At 38.6% G+C, this 16,227-nt stretch overlaps 1 protein-coding gene across 4 annotated transcripts in view; it reads left to right on the forward strand.

Moving 5' to 3' along the window:
• Positions 1-16,227, forward strand: part of golga4 (golgin A4) — a 175,147-nt gene that overhangs the window by 129,391 nt on the left and 29,529 nt on the right. For all 4 annotated transcript variants that reach the window (XM_060822914.1, XM_060822915.1, XM_060822916.1 and 1 more), the window contains 3 exons: positions 7,326-7,447; positions 11,906-12,036; positions 14,906-15,019. In XM_060822914.1, coding sequence (XP_060678897.1) covers positions 7,326-7,447; positions 11,906-12,036; positions 14,906-15,019 — 367 coding nt within the window. The remainder of the gene's footprint in view (positions 1-7,325; positions 7,448-11,905; positions 12,037-14,905; positions 15,020-16,227) is intronic.

The following is a 16,227-nucleotide window of genomic DNA, read 5'->3' on the forward strand; positions in this document are numbered from 1 at the left end:
GTGTTGCAGGTCCCTCTCACACGTGTGTGTGTGCTCAGAAACAAATCCTGAGGCAGAAAGAGGGAGTGAGGCAGGCAGAGCAAGAATAAAAGAAACTTGAGTCCCAGAGGAAAGGCATTGAATCAGTTCAGTGCTGCAGGTTCTCAACAAAAGCTGGCATTTTTAGAATTGCAGCCCTTCAGAGTTAAATGGAATGAAAAAGGATAATTATAGCATTTTGTTTTGCCCAGATATTCAGTAGAGACATACGAATCCCCTGAATATTTAAGGGCAAGAAAAAATTCCATTTAACTCTTTAGGGCTGCAATTCTAAAAATGCCAGCTTTTGTTGAGAACCCGGAAGAGCTTATTTAAAATTTTGCCCAAGAAGCCGATTTCTAAAAAACGTGAAACTGAAAACTGCAACAATCCATCATCCAAACATGCATACATGTGCATAACGTTTTGACAACCCTATTGAAATTATTTAGTTGTACTGCCGACTTTGTATTTTTCAGCTTATGCATCTTCTGAAAGAAATGTGCTTTAAGGAGGCTTGTTTACTATTGACAATAATTTTTGTTTATCATTCCATTTTGTGATGTCTGCCTTCTAAACTCCCAAGTGCTTGGAATGGTGCCAAATGAAGGATAGTATGATTTATATTTGATTCTCCCTTGATTCAGCAATAACATTACCAGAGTCAGAAAATCGTGAATTTAATTGAAGCGCTGTTTTAGAAACTTGAGCACATCAACTTTACTGACCTGCTGTACTGTGGCAATGTTGGAGATGGCAACTTTCAGATCGCACATGAAAACAAGGGTTTGGATCTAATCCTCAAAGCAGGCCATTTCCTCATATCTTCATTGAGTCTGGCATCAAGAAGGCCAAGTAACTCAAAAACAGAACTTGGTTGTATTCTTAGAAGTCAGTCATCTTAGTCACAGGACATCTATGCAGAAAGTCCTCAGCATAATGTTCCTAGACCCTTCAACTATTTCTTCAATAAGCTACCATCCCTCCCATTAGTGGTCAGAAATGAGGATGTTTGCTGATGATTATGCAATGCTCAGCACCTTGTGTGCCTTTTCGGGTATTGAATTAATCTGTGTGCATATGCAGAAAGACATAAGACAAAGGAGTGGAAATAAGGCCATTCGGCCCATCCAGTCCATTCTGCCATTCAATCATGGCCGATGGACATTTCAACATCACTTATCCGCACTCTCCCCGAAGTCCTTAATTCCTTGCGAGATCAAGAATTTATCAATCTCTGCTTTGAAGACATTTAATGTCCCGGCCTCCACTGCACTCCATGACAATGAATTCCACCGGCCCACCACTCTCTGGCTGAAGAAATGTCTCCTCATTTCCATTCTAAGTTGACCTCCTCTAATTCTAAGGCTTTTCCCCATGGGTCCTAGTATCCCTGCCTAACAGAAACAATTTCCCAGCGTCCACCCTTTCTAAGCCGTACATTATCTTGTAAGCTTCTATTAGATCTCCCTTCAACTTTCTAAATTCTAATGAATGCAATCCCAAGATCTTCAGGCGTTCATTGTATGTTAGGCCTACCATTCCATGGATCATCCATGTGAATCTCTGCTGGACACGCTCCCGTGCCAGTATGTCCTTTCTGAGGTGTGGAGCCCAGAATTGGACACAGTATTCTAAACGGGGCCTAACAAGAGCTTTATAGAGTCTCAGTAATACATCACTGCTTTTACAGTCCAACTCTCTTGAGATAAATGACAACATTACATTTGCTTTCTTACCCGTGGACTCAACCTGCAAGTCAATCTTTAGAGAAACCTGGACTAGCCCTCCCAAATCCCTTTGTACTTTGGCTTTATGAATTTTCTCACCGTTTAGAAAATAGTCCTATGCCTCTCTTCTTTTTCCCAAAGTGCAAGAGTTCGCATTTGCTCATGTTGGATTTCATCAGCCATTTCTTGGACCACACTTCTAAACTGTCTAAATCCATCTGCAGCCTCTCCACCTCCTCGTAACTACCTACCTGTCCATATATCTTCGTATCATCAGCAAACCTCACCAGAATGTCCCCCTGTCCTTTCATCCAGATCATTCATATATAAAGTGAACAGCCGCAGCCCCAACACTGAACCCTGCAGGACAACACTTGTCACTAACTGCCATTCTGAAAAAGAACGTTTTATCCCAACTCTCTGCCTTTTGTCAGACAGCCAATCCTCAATCCATGCTGATAGTTCACCTCGAACACCATGGACCCTCACCTTACTCAGCAGCTGTCTGTGAGGCACCTTATCAAAGGCCTTTTGGAAATCTAGATAGATAACATCCACTCGGTTTCCCTGGTCTAACCTACTTGTTACCTCTTCAGAGAACTCTAACAGGTTTGTTAGGCATGACCTCCCCTTAATAAACCCATGCTGACTTGTTCTAATCCGATCCTGTACTTCCACGAATTTAGAAATCTTATCCTTAACAATGGGTTCTAGAATTTTGTCTACAATCGAGGTTAGGGTAATCCGCCTATAATTTTCCATCTTTTGCCTTGATCCTTTCTTGGACAAGGGCAGTTACAACAGCGATTTTCCAATCATCTGGGACTTTCCCTGACTCCAGTGAATTTTGAAAGAATACAGCCAATGCCTTGGCTATTTCTTCAGCCACCTCCCTCAGAACTCTAGGATGTAGCCCATCCGGGCCAGGAGCTTTATCAATTTTTAGATCATTTAGCTTTTCTAGCACTTTTTCTTTTGTAATGGCTACCATTCTCAACTCTGTGCCTTGACTCTCCTTCATTGTTGGGGTAATACTCATGTCTTCCACTGTGAAGGTGACACAAAATACTTATTAAGTTCTTCAGCTATTTCCTTCTGTCCCATTGTGAGCCTTCCTGCATCAATTTGGAGTGGCTCAATTTCTACTTTTGCCTCTCGTTTGTTTCTTATGTATTGAAAGGCACTTTTACTATTATTTCTAATGTTACCTTCATATCTGATCCCCTCCTTCCTTATTTCTCTCTGTTATCCTCTATTTGTTTTTGTAATCTTCCCAATCTTCTGACTTACCTGTGCTCTTGGCTGCTTTGAAGGCTCTCTCTTTTCTCTGATACATTTCCTGACTTCCTTTGTCAGCCATGGCTGTCTAATTCTATTCTCTCCCCCCAAGTTATTCTTTCTTTTCTTTGGGATGAGCCTCTGTACTGTGTCCTCAATTACACCCAGAAACTCCTGCCATTGTTGCTCTACTATCCTCCCACCTAGGCTCTGCTTCCAGTCAATTTTTGTCAGTTTTTCTCTTATGTCCCTGTAATTACCTTTATTTAACTGCAACACCATTTCATCCGATTTTGCCTTCTCTCTTTCAAACTGCAGGCTGAACTCTACCATATTATGATTGCTGCCTCCTAAGTGTTCCCTTACTTTAAGATCTTTTACAAAGTCTGGCTCATTATATACCACTAAGTCTAGAATAGCCTACTCCCTTGTGGGCTCCATCACAAGCTGTTCCAAAAAGCCATCCTGTAAGCATTCCATGAATTCCCTTTCTTTGGATCCACTGGCAATATTATTCATCCAGTCTATTTGCATATTGAAGTCTCCCATGATCACCATGACCTTGCCTTTGTGATATGTCCTATCTATTTCCTGGTACATGTTGCACCCCTGGTCCTAACCACTGCTGGGAGGTCTGTGAAAGAAATAACTCCCATTATGTTTTTTATTTGCCATTGTGGTTCCTCAACTCCACCCAGACAGACTCCACATCATCTGAATTCCTGAAGAAGGGCTTATGCCCAAAACGTCAAATTTCCTGCTCCTTGGATGCTGCCTGACCTGCTGCGCTTTTCCAGCAACACATTTTCAGCTCTGATCTGCAGCATCTGCAGACCTCACTTTCTCCTCCACATCATCTGACCCAATGTCATTCAGTGTCATAGATTTAATTTCATTCTTAACTAACAAGGCAACTCCACCCCCTCTGCCCACCACCTTGTCTTTTCAATAAGTTGTAAATCCTTAGATGTTTAACTGCCAGTCCTGACCCCCCCCCCCGCAATCACATCTCATCACAATCATTTACAATGATTTGTGCTGTTAATACATCTGCTTCGTTACGAATAGTATGAGCATTCAGGTAAAGCGCCTTCATGCTAATTTTCTTTTCCACATGATTTCCAACATCTTTAGTAATATGTCCTCTGTTATCCTTCCTTTTTGCTTCATTCCTCATCTGCCTTGATCTTAAACCCTGCACACAGGGTAACGTGCTGCTTATGTTTCTATTTGACTACATACTCCCTGTTCCTTTCCCTTTCCCTTACCCCAACTCACAAGTTTAAAGTCCTAGTGACCACCCTGTTTATCCTTTTCCCCAGAACACTGGTTCTAGATCAGTTCAGGTGGAGACCGTGCCATCGGTACAGATGGCCCTAGTTCCAAAATTGATGCCAATGTTCCATGAAATGGAACCCCTCTTTCCTACATCAATCTCTTCGCCAAGTATTTATTTCCCTAATTTTCTTATCCGTCTGCCAATTAGCACATCAATCCCACCACCCCGTGGTGAACATTTCAACTCCCATTCCCACTCTGCCGAGGACATGCAGGTCCTGGGCCGCCTCCACCACCACTCCCTTATCACCCGATGCCTGGAGAAGGAACGCCTCATCTTTGATCTCAGAGCCCTTCAATACCATGGCTTCACCAGTTTCCTCATTTCCTCTCCCCCCACTTTACCCAGTTCCAATCTTCCAGCTCAACACTGTCCTCATGACCTGTCCCACCTGTCGATCATCCTTCCCAAGTATCTGCTCCACCCTTCTCTCCGACCTATCACCTTTACCCCCACCTCCATCCATCCATTGCACTCTCAGCTACCTTTCCCCCAGACCTACGCCTCTCCCATTTATCTCACCACCCTCGAGGTTCCCAGCCTCATTCCTGATGAAGGGCTTTTGCCCAAAATGTCAATTTTCCTGCTCCTTGGATGCTGCCTGACCTGCTGTGGTTTTCTAATCTTGCTAATCTCCAGCATCTGCAGTACCCACTTTCGCCTGGAAGGAGAAGTTGATGAGTGCACCCGAAACGTTGGTTCTTCTGCTTGGATTCTGCCTGACCTGCTGTACTTCTCCAGCACCACACTATTGACTCTGAGATCTAGCATCTACAGTCCTCACTTTCTCCTGATTGGGAACTATACTGTTTTAACTTTGTTGTCACTGCGCCAAAATTCTAGAATTCGTACCCTAAAAGCATTTTTGGTTGAGGTGCAATACATGGACGTCAGTGGTTCAGGAAGCCATCTACTTAAGAGTAATTATGGATTATAGTAATAAGGATTATGATAATTTATAATCTATCACCTTTTCCAGGGATACCTAAATGCTGTGATAAGATAAATAACTAAAAAAGTCCGTTATGCAAATAGATATATAAACTCTCCGCATCTCCATACAAAACAGTTTTTAAGAGGTTGCATGAATAAAGCATCACCTGCTCATTATTTTCAAAGGCTGAACAGATTTACTTTTAGTCTAAGTCAGGTATCTATGAATTTATTTCCAAGGCTATACTGATGTCTTGACTTTATATCAATATGAAAATCAAAACTCTGGGTCAACATGACAGTCCAGTCAATGATGTGATCAAAGACTTGAATACAAAAGAGTTCATCATCTAATCATCCACTGAGTCAAATATTGGAGTACATCTGAAATGTTTGAAAATGCTGGTTAACAACACTTTCAGTCCATGCGCAAAGATGACCACAACCTTCCCATGGCTAATCATTTAAACGCAGCATCCTACTTGTCTGAGATCAGCATGCTGCAGTGCTACAGCAAATCACAACACAAACTGGAGGAACAGCATCCCATCATCAGACTAGGCATTTTAAACCTTCTGGACTTAATATTGAGTTCAACATCTTCAGATTGTGAACAGACTCCCATTTCTTCCCTTTTTTTTTAGCTTTACCTGTTACATTCTCACCATGTTCTCTCTCCCCTCCCCCTTCCCAGTGAGACCATCTTTTTCTAGTTTGGACGCACCATTGTTTTGCCATTCTCACATTCTGATTACTTAATCTGCACTATCAACACCCTTTCTCCTCCACACTCCACCCCCACACCATGGCATAAATACTGCCCCCTCCACACTTTGCCTCCGCTCTGATGAAGAGTCATCGAGACTCTTGTCTGAATGTTAGCTTGTCTCTCCACAGATCCTGTGATTTCCAGCACTTTTTGTTCCCTGTACAGATTCCAGAATCTGCAGTAACTTGCTCCTCCATTAATAACTTGAATCTTTTTCTTTTACTAGCTATAATGTCGTGCAGTTTCTTGTTTGCAGTAGACCCTAGATTCTTCACTGTTTTGCTGGGACATTTCAAGTACACTGTTGAAATTTGTATCTGAGTTGTTTTAAAATCTAAGGAGGTTTCTGTTACACTTTCAGGCAGAGTCCCCCACCACTCTTGGATGAAAATAAATTCTCTTCAACTCCTCTCTAATCCTTTTTGCAGTTGCTTTAATTGTATGCCTGCTGATTATGCTTTGACCTTTCTTGGAAAGGAAATGTTCTTCCTATATTATGATAATTTTGTACTCAATATATAATCATAATTTTGTACTCAATTAACTCTCCTGTCAATTTCTGTTGCTTTGAAGGAAAGAACCTCAAATTATCCAATCTTTTATCAGAGCTGAAATTCTTCAGTCCAGGTCTTGACCTGATGACTACAACTTGGAGTTTCAATTTTTGAATAGTTAACTGTAAAGTCTGTACTTTCTGTTTGTACCATGCAAATTGTTTACAAATTTGGATTTAGCAGTGTACATAATTCAATTTCTTGGATTTTTAATTAATACACTGTTCTGCATGATGTCAGCAAACATGAAAAAGGAATGAGAATGGTGTAAACCGATTTCAGAATCAAGTTGGGTTGGTACATGGGCCATGGCAATCAAGCAAAGTAATGGGAATGATGCAATTGCCTTCTGACAACCGATTTGGACTTAATGGGTAAAATTATCTCCTTTCATGACTCTTAACTGGTGTATTTTGCTTCAAATAATAAATTAATTTCTCCTAAATGTCATCAGTGTTAATTCACGAGCTGGGCAAATAAAAAGCATGGACACAAGAAGATGTAGTCCAACCTTGGTACCCCCTACCAATAATGTTGAAAAATTAGTTTTTAACCAGCTCAACTGGTCACCATATTTGTTAAAGCTTCTTTTTGTTTATTCGCTATTGTTCTTTATCCTAATATGTTAAAAAGTTATTCCTGAGGCCACAAAGTCATTCCAAGAAAAACTCAAAATTTTATTGTGCTAATTTTTTGGTTCACAGGTTGGAACTGGAGGATCTGCAGCTGAAACATAACTCAACTCTCAAACAGTTAATGCGAGAATTCAATACACAGCTAGCTCAAAAAGAAGAAGAGTTGAATATTTCTGTCAAACAAGCTATTAGTAAGTATAAGAACAAGAATAATTTTGAAGATAGTTACAAACCAAAAGGATGTTGCATAATTTTTAAGTAGACATTTGTTATGCCGCTCTTGTCCTGTCTCTTTCCACTTGTAATTGAATCCTTTAGTAATGATTACAGATTCAAGAAGCAATAAAATGGTCTGTAATAGTTATTTAACCTCTCAGAATGCTCCTTATGCAACAGGAGTTATATTATCATTGGGAGTTGTATTGCTTTTAAAAGTAAAGAAGATGGAACTGAAATACGAATGATAAATAGGCAAAAATAAAGGTATGTTTGTCTCAAACCAACTGAAGCCTTTGAGGACAAAACTGAGCATTATTTTCCGGTTCATTTTACTACATGTTAAAGGTAAGCACCCATTTTATATTTAGTATGTAAAATTTAGAGTGAAGGCCAAACATTACATTATTTTTTAAAATGGAAATGGAAAATAGCTTCAAAGAAAATATTTTGTTAGCTGTGACTGATTTAAAAGTGCACTCACCTCTGAGTCAGAAAGTTGTTTGCTCAAGACAGCACAAAAATCCACACTGACAGTCTAGTATATTGCTGAGGGAATACTGCACTAATGAGATGTTGAACCGAGGCTATTTCTAACATGGGTGAATGCAAAAATTCACATGACTCAGTATTCAAAGAAGTGTAGGGAAGTAAGAGTAATATTCCAGTTTCCATGTGAATATTTAGCCTTCAAACACGACAAGAATTGGGAGCTTATGGTGCATAAATCGGCTGCCATGTTTCTGACACTGCAATATTTCGAAGTACTTTGTCTGCACAGTGATTGTTGATGGAAAGGCCATCAATGCAAATATATTTTTCTTTTACATGCTCATTTCCTTAAAATTCGGTGTCTAATATCTGCTACTGAGATATCTGACAAGCTGCAAATGAAATTGAAATGTAGCATTGTAAAATTATATTTGTATTCCGTTTATATAAATTAGGGAAACCATTCTCAGCATTAAAAAAAGTTTAATTTGAATAACGTGGTGGTTATAGATGATTCATCACCTGGAAATAACATGCAAAATCCCAGTTGTTCGTGCTAAATTGGCCATAGTGTTAGGTGCATTAGTCAGAGGGAGATGGGTCTGGGTGGGTTCCTCTTCGGACAGTCAGTGTGGACTTGTTGGGCCGAAGGGCCTGTTTCCACACTTTAGAAAATTTAATCTAAGTTGAAATTGGACTTTATACTGGTCATTTCAGAAATTCTTTTTCTTGTAGAATTAAAGCAACAGAAATTAATTAGCTGCATTTGATCAAGAATGATCTTGGAAGTAACAGTGTTCCAATAAATCAAACACACAGGATCTAAATACAGTAAACTTTTTATTAACTGGCATCTATGGGACCAGGAGTGTACAGATTGATTAAGAAGTCCACAATCAATGTAAAAACACACACTAAGTAATAAAAACATAATGCAGTGTGTATACACATTACTGGAGTACTTTATTTGCAGCATTAAATAATAATGCAACTTTGCCTTAAATAAAACCTACTGGCAGGGAGCCTTCTTACCCGCACCCTCCACTGACTACTTGGATGTCGCAAAGATCGCATTAATACAGTAAACCTCTGGTATTTAAGGTATATAACTTTTGCCGGTTTATTGAAAGTGCTGGTTCATAAGGTGCCAGTTAAAACCATGTTTACTGTACATTTTTGTTTTTGCTTATGTGACAGCCAGAAACTTAGCATCTAGATTTTAAAGAAATATCTGTAATGATATGAGAAGTACTTGTACTTTTAATTTATTCTATGTACCTTTGGATCCACAAGACCATTTATCAATAAAACTATTTGCAAAGACTAGTGCATGTTAAGATCAATCAAAAAGCCTTAAGCAGCCGAATATAAGCAAGGACAATGTTTTGAAAATGGCGAATATAATGAGTGGCACAGTGTTTAGCATATAGTGCCAGAGAGCCAGGTTCAATTCCCACCTCAGGCAACTGTCTGTGTGGACTTACACATTCTCCCCATGTCTGCATGGGTTTCCTCCAGGTGCTCCGGTTTCCTCCCACAGTCCAAAACTGTGCAGGTTAGGTGAATTGACCATGCTAAATTGACCTTAGTGTTAGGTGAAGTGGTAAATGTAGAGGAATGGGTCTGGGTGGGTTGCTGTTCAGAGGGTCGGTGTGGGCTTGTTGGGCCGAAGGGCCTGTTTCCACACTGTAAGTAATCTAATCTAAAAGCTAAGTAAATTATCCATAAATCCAGAGCTTAACAACAACAAAAAAGCCTTGTTTAAAGGATCTCAGGAAGTATTTGGGTCTAACTTGATGTCCTAAATGTTAGCAAGGGCAATATGCCGGAGACTTTACATGGTTTCCCCTATGCCTGACCTGCTGCAGAGATACAGTCAAGTTTTGATCAGTTGTGTAAGGAAAGAATATTTCCTCAACTGGCATTGATGAGGTACTAATTCAACAGTTTCACAGAAATCAGATGATGGAAGAATATGGTTGTTCAACTAACATTGTAGGAGTATGGATTGGTAGGTTAAACGAGTTGAGGTAAAGGCTTATTCTGTTCACAGAGAAGTGGCTAAGCAGTCACCATCACAGGACAAAAAGGCACTGGGAAAACAATTTGACTCTCCAGGGTTAATTACCTAAGTAATTAAGAGCTATTACAGGCATTAGTTATTGTCTTCCAAACTTTCTTCGAATTTGAATAGAGCCTAACAGATTGGAGAATAAAGAAAACTTAAAACCTTCTGTCAAGAAAATGAGGAGGCAGAAAACAGCAAACTATAGGCTGCAACTATTAAGGGAGATTTGCTGTTAACTCCTTAATAATGGATTATAGCGGAAAATTCCTAAGTCATAATTGGAACAAAATGAGGCAGATTCAATGTAGTTTTTGAAAGGGAAATTGTGCTTACCTAATTGCTTATTACTCCAACAAAGAATTCTAATAAATGTAAGTAAAGCAGTATCCAAAAATGGGGTGTACTTGAATTTGATAAGATGTCTCATCAAAGGATGTTACGCAAAATAAGTACCTCATGGTGTCGGAGGTAGCATTTATAGTTTAGATAGGGGATTAGTAGGTAGCATTAAGTTGGGATAAATGGATAATTTCAGGTTGGCAAACTGTACCTACTGCTGTGCCTCAGGGATTAGTGCTAGGATCTCAGTTATTTACAATCCAAATCAATGAATTTGATGTGGAGGCCAAACGTATATTTGAAAAAAAAATTATTATTGTCAATGTAGGTCGAAAAATAAATTGTCAAGAGAAATTAGATTCTATAAAGAAATATGGAAAGCTTAAGTGAGTGGGCAGAATTTTGGCAGATGGAGTGCATTGTGGGCAACTATGAACTTGTCCACTTCAGTTAGAAGTATAAAAACTAAACTGACAACTGGGATGAAGAAACCTTAAGTTGAGCCAGTAGAATTTAAAAGAATGAGGTGCTGATTTTAACTTGAAATGCTCAGTGGATTTGGGACAGCAATGGTCCTGAAATCACAATGCTACAATTTCTACCTTGTTGCTCCGATCCTGCTCACTGCTTTCTTGGCCAAAGTTTTTATAAGAACAGTATTAACAGAAACAGTTTTGTGGTTGCATGAGAGTACTCGACGCATGCTTCTTCCATAACAGCAGTGATGAAGCAGAATAGACCGAGAAAGTCATCACAGAATTCATGTTGTGGGGCCAGTCAAAGCAAGAACACTTTTCCTGGCTTCACACTGTGAACCATTGCTGCCCAGATTCCCACTCAATTGCTGTCTCCTTGGTAAAAGATTCTTTCTGATCCTATTCAGCTTCAAGTCTTCCTGATACCCAGGCAAGCCTTAGATGCTAAGCTTTAGCAGTCTCGTCTTCTCAGTGGTTGAGTTATGAAATCTGGCTTCAGTGAAGTTCCAGGAACTCTTGTAGTACACCTCTGAGCCAGCAGGGCTTCACAAGGAGATTACGTTGTGCTTCCCCTTGAGTTTTGTAAAGTATATCACAAATAAATGATGTAGGAATTCCTGGATATTTTGTCAGCTTTCAAATAAATATTTTCTTAAGCGAATTTGTTCATCGATATTTTTTCTTAAACAGCATTTGTTTTCTGAATTTATACTGTTCTAAATTGACTTTTGTATCTGCACAACTAAACTGTGAATTTGACTAGTGGGTTAGTTATCCTGGACATTTCAGACCTTTATTACCTCAACCAACAGCTATTCTTCATACGTCAGCATTCATATCTATGTATTTCACCCTTTTTAAGATTGGTAACTTTGAATGGATCATAGCTTTGACCCCCTTCTTACCCCTTCGACTTTTTTATATATCAGTGGAATAGTGTATTTTTATATCATATTCGGTCATTGGATTGGTTTCAAATTATGTAATCATTTCCTTTTTGAACCTGCCATATACACCTGAAGCATAGCAAAATCAGGTACATTTCCTTACTTTGCCAGGCAAAGCCCAGGAAGTGGAGGCAGAGCTCCTGGAAACCCACAAGGAGGATGTAAACCAGCTCTATCGCAAGATCGCTGAAAAGGACGATTATATACAAAGGACAGCAAAAAAATATGAAGAGATTTTGCAGGTATTTAATGCTCATGTCTTAACACTTACATTTCTTGATTGCTGAGAAACGGCATTTACCAGGCAAAGTTAACTAACTGATCCAATGTTAATAATTTAGGAATTCTAAAGTCATAAATTTGTGCTCAATTATTTAATGTTTGTGTTTAGGATTGCATATCAAGTTGAGAAATGAATTAAATGCACATGAAAACTTGCTATGTGCAAATACAAATGGGAAAGTCGTTAGAAAAGTACAGTCAACTTTGTACTTAAATGCATGCATGTGCACACATACGTACACCCACACATATGCAAACACACAAAACCAAAAAGCATTCCACGCCCTTACCACTCTCTGCGTAAAGAACTTGCCTTTGACATCTGTCTTAAATCTATCACCCCTCAATTTGGAGTTATGCCTCCTCATTCAAGCTGACGTCATCATCCTAGGAAAAAGACTTTCACTGTCTTTGTTACCCAATGAAAATGATTAAAATCAGTGTTATTGGTAACACTCCAGGTTTTGCAGCATCTGTGGAAAGGAAGTAGAGTTAATATTTTAAATCCAGTGACCTCTTCAGAATGTCGTCGTTCTGAAGAAGTTATTGGACCCAAAATATTAACTGTGCTTTTTCTCCACAGATGCTGCTAGACCTGTTGAGTTCTTCCAGTAATTTCTGATTTTAGCATCTGCAATTCTTTGTATTTTTTTTATATAGAGTCAAATTTAGCCTAACTGTGATCTCATTCCCCTCATAAGCGGACGGTATGGAAATGTGATCATGTCACTGGACAAGCAGTCCAGAAGCCAAGATCAAAGTTCTGAGGCTGTGGGTTCAAATCTCATTTTGGCAGAATGCAATAAAAAATAAAGAGCTGGCCCAATGAAATGTAACCACTCTTGATTATTGTAAAATATAGGTTATTAATGCCCTTTTAAAGAAGGAAACTCTGCCCATCTACCTGGTCTGCCCTACATGTGCATCCAGAGTCACAGATTCTTAACTGCTCTTTGTGTAGTTATGGTCAGGTAGTAAATGAATAATAACAAATAATTTAAAAATAAACAAATACTGTCAAAGGAGGGCATTAGATCATAGAAACTTGCAATTCAACTCTTGGTACCTAACTGCCTCTTGAATGACTCTGAAGTTTTTGTTTGCTGTACTAGCAGAGGATCGTACAAAGTACTGATCACCCTTTACGTGAAAGGTAACTTCTTTATATCAGTCCCAAACTGGTCATTCCCCAGCTTTTACGAGCTTCATTATTGTAGAACCAGAATTAAATTTGAAGTCGTGCTCAGATTTAACCTTTTTTTTTCCTGGTTTTATGTGCATATGCCTGCATAATTCTCTCTTTCAGTTCCTTCTAGGGCTGAAAAGTTCAAGTGCTTTTCTAATTTAGCGGATTCTATCCTCTAGCAATAAGTAGCAATATGGTGACACTCGTTTTCATCACTTGCAGAGTCTTTGTACAATGATTAGAAATATTTAAGATTTAACTCGATTGAAGAATGTTCAAATGGTTGAATAGTTCTACTCTTAATTTTAAGTCCTGTGCTCATGGTGATGCAGTAAGCCTATTGGCCTCAGACCTGCACTCTGTTGAATTTGACAATACAGTTCAGTAGTCTTTTGCATTGTTGGTTGCTGCTTTGATGAGTGGTTAGTGTTTCCTATCTCTCAGCCTTTTGTTTGTTTTATGTTCATTATGTATCCTCTGTCTATTTCTCATACGTTTCTGCACAGAATTTCATCTGCCATCATTCTCTTCATGTTCAGTTTTTTTAAGGTCTTCCTGATTGCTTCAATGATTCATCCTACTTTACTGTTGTGCCTTGACCCATTTGTAAATTTGACCAACATACTATGCTTCTGATTTGAATTTATTAATGAAGCAATAGGGCATAACTGAATGCTTGGGTTTTTGATTCAGTCACAATCCACCTCTGTCTATAATCCTTGTCTAGTTCCTTTTACTTTCTTTCTTGCAGCCAATTCCTTATACATTTTGATATTTTACCATGCCTGTTCCTCGTGCCAAAGGAAGACTGTAAATTAATTGGATCACTGTTTTCTAGATGTTTTTTAAAATATCCAATATTCATTGATATTTGATTAGAACATAGAACAATACAGTGCAGAACAAGCCCTTCGGCCCTCGATGTTGCGCTAACCTGTGAACTCTTCTCAGCTCGTCTCCCTACACTATCCCATCATAGTCCATGTGCTTATCCAAGGATTATTTAAATCTCCCTAATGTGGCTGAGTTGACTACATTGACAGGTAGGGCATTCCATGCCCTTACCATTCTCTGCGTAAAGAACTTGCCTCTGACATCTGTCTTAAATCTATCACCCCTCAATTTGGAGTTAAGCCCCCTCATTCAAGCTGACATCATCATCCTAGGAAAAAGACTTTCACTGTCTTTGTTACCCAATGAAAATCATTAAAATCAGTGATAGGATTTTAGAGCAGTATTGTATTTATATTAACCTTTTCATATGACAGTACCAGATATATTGATAAACAGAACTGCCCAGCCCATTTTTTACACGAAAGTAAAGGCAGAGGAAAGCTCCAAGAAACTTTGCAAGGATTATTCATAAGTCATTAGTTATTACTGAAATATTGGCATAGCCCAGATTTGTCCCTGTATGAAATTTAACAAACTTGTCCATATATGAAATATCTCTTGTTGGACAATCGGCCAAAATGTGCCATGTCAGTTTTTCTGTAAAGGAACTTTGGAGAATAACACATGTGCCTGTGTTCTTAATCCTAATGTTGATCTTATTTTTGTCTTTCTTCACTTCCATTCCCAAGAGTTGATGAAATGCGCCTGAGTAACTGTGATTGTAACTTAATAATTTTGATATTTTCAAGTCTCGAGAAGAAGAAATGACTGTTAAAGTGACTGAACTGCAGGCAGAACTAGAGGAGTTAAGAGCCCAGCATCAGCTGTTACAGCATAATGATGAAAATCAGAATATTGAACAGGTAAAAGCTCTAATCATTAATTCTGTAATAAGCACCATAAATAAATAGGACAAATTCATCAACTAGTGTTGTGACGTAAAATATTTGAAAACTTTGCAGTTGAGAGTTACCCCAGCATACCTGCTGATTTATGCAACATAGGTAAGGTAAATAACATAAACTCAATGGCAAATTGACACAAGCTAAGCATAAAGTTTATTTCGATATGAAAAACATTATTTGAAAAAAATCAGCCACAATAGATTTTTTTAAAAGCCTGCTGACTTTCTGTATACATCCAAAAAGATGTTTTCTGAGTATATTTTGGATTTCTTTAAACTTTGCATGTTCAGAAATGCATTGAGCTGTAATTTGAGCCATATGTTCCACATTACTTAAGTCCTCCTGATTCTGCTCATCTCTACTTTGAATAGTAAAAACTGCATCATAGGAGGTGGTAATTTGGCCCATCACATCCACACTGCCTGTCTGCAGAGTAGCCCAGTCCCTTACCATTCACCTGTCATATCCTTTTAACCCTGCCAGTCAAATAGCTTCAAGCACCCATCTCCTTTCATTTTGAAAGCATTCATTGTTAATGCAATTCATTTGCTCATACATGGAGCTAATTTTGATGTCATAAAAGAAGCATTCAAAACTACAGTGAATACAGAGCAGAACCAGAGAAGGAGAAAGAAAAGGTCATTGTCAGACTTCAGTTAGAATGACTTTGTCCTGCTGCACACAAGGTCACACTTGAAAATTTCAGCTCATGCTTTCAAATCCTATAACACCAGCTGGGAATTTAAATTCAATTAATTAAATCAATCTGAAATTGGAAAGATAGTGATGTGACCGTAAGACATACTGAATTGTCATAAAACACTACCTTGTTCACTAAAACTGCTAAACTTTTATTTTCTGTCCTATCTGTGACTACAGACCCAGAGCATTGTTTGAGGTAGACTGATATTTTTGTTCTCTAAGGCAGTTAGAAATGGCAGTAAATGCTGGTTCTGTCAGTAACATCCACAACCTGTGAATGAAGATAAATGTTGAAAAAAATTAATATACTAAATCTTTAAATCAGCTTTTACAGTACACAGTTCTATTTTATCCACAATTAGAACTGAAGAATTAACACTATAAAATCGAATTGGAGAAGTTTTCAGAAGTGATTATTTCATTACTCTTCTAGATTAAAACAAAATTAAGTTTACACGTTGACA

Source organism: Hemiscyllium ocellatum, chromosome 4 (genome assembly GCF_020745735.1).
Source record: "Hemiscyllium ocellatum isolate sHemOce1 chromosome 4, sHemOce1.pat.X.cur, whole genome shotgun sequence".
Lineage (NCBI taxonomy): Eukaryota > Metazoa > Chordata > Chondrichthyes > Orectolobiformes > Hemiscylliidae > Hemiscyllium > Hemiscyllium ocellatum.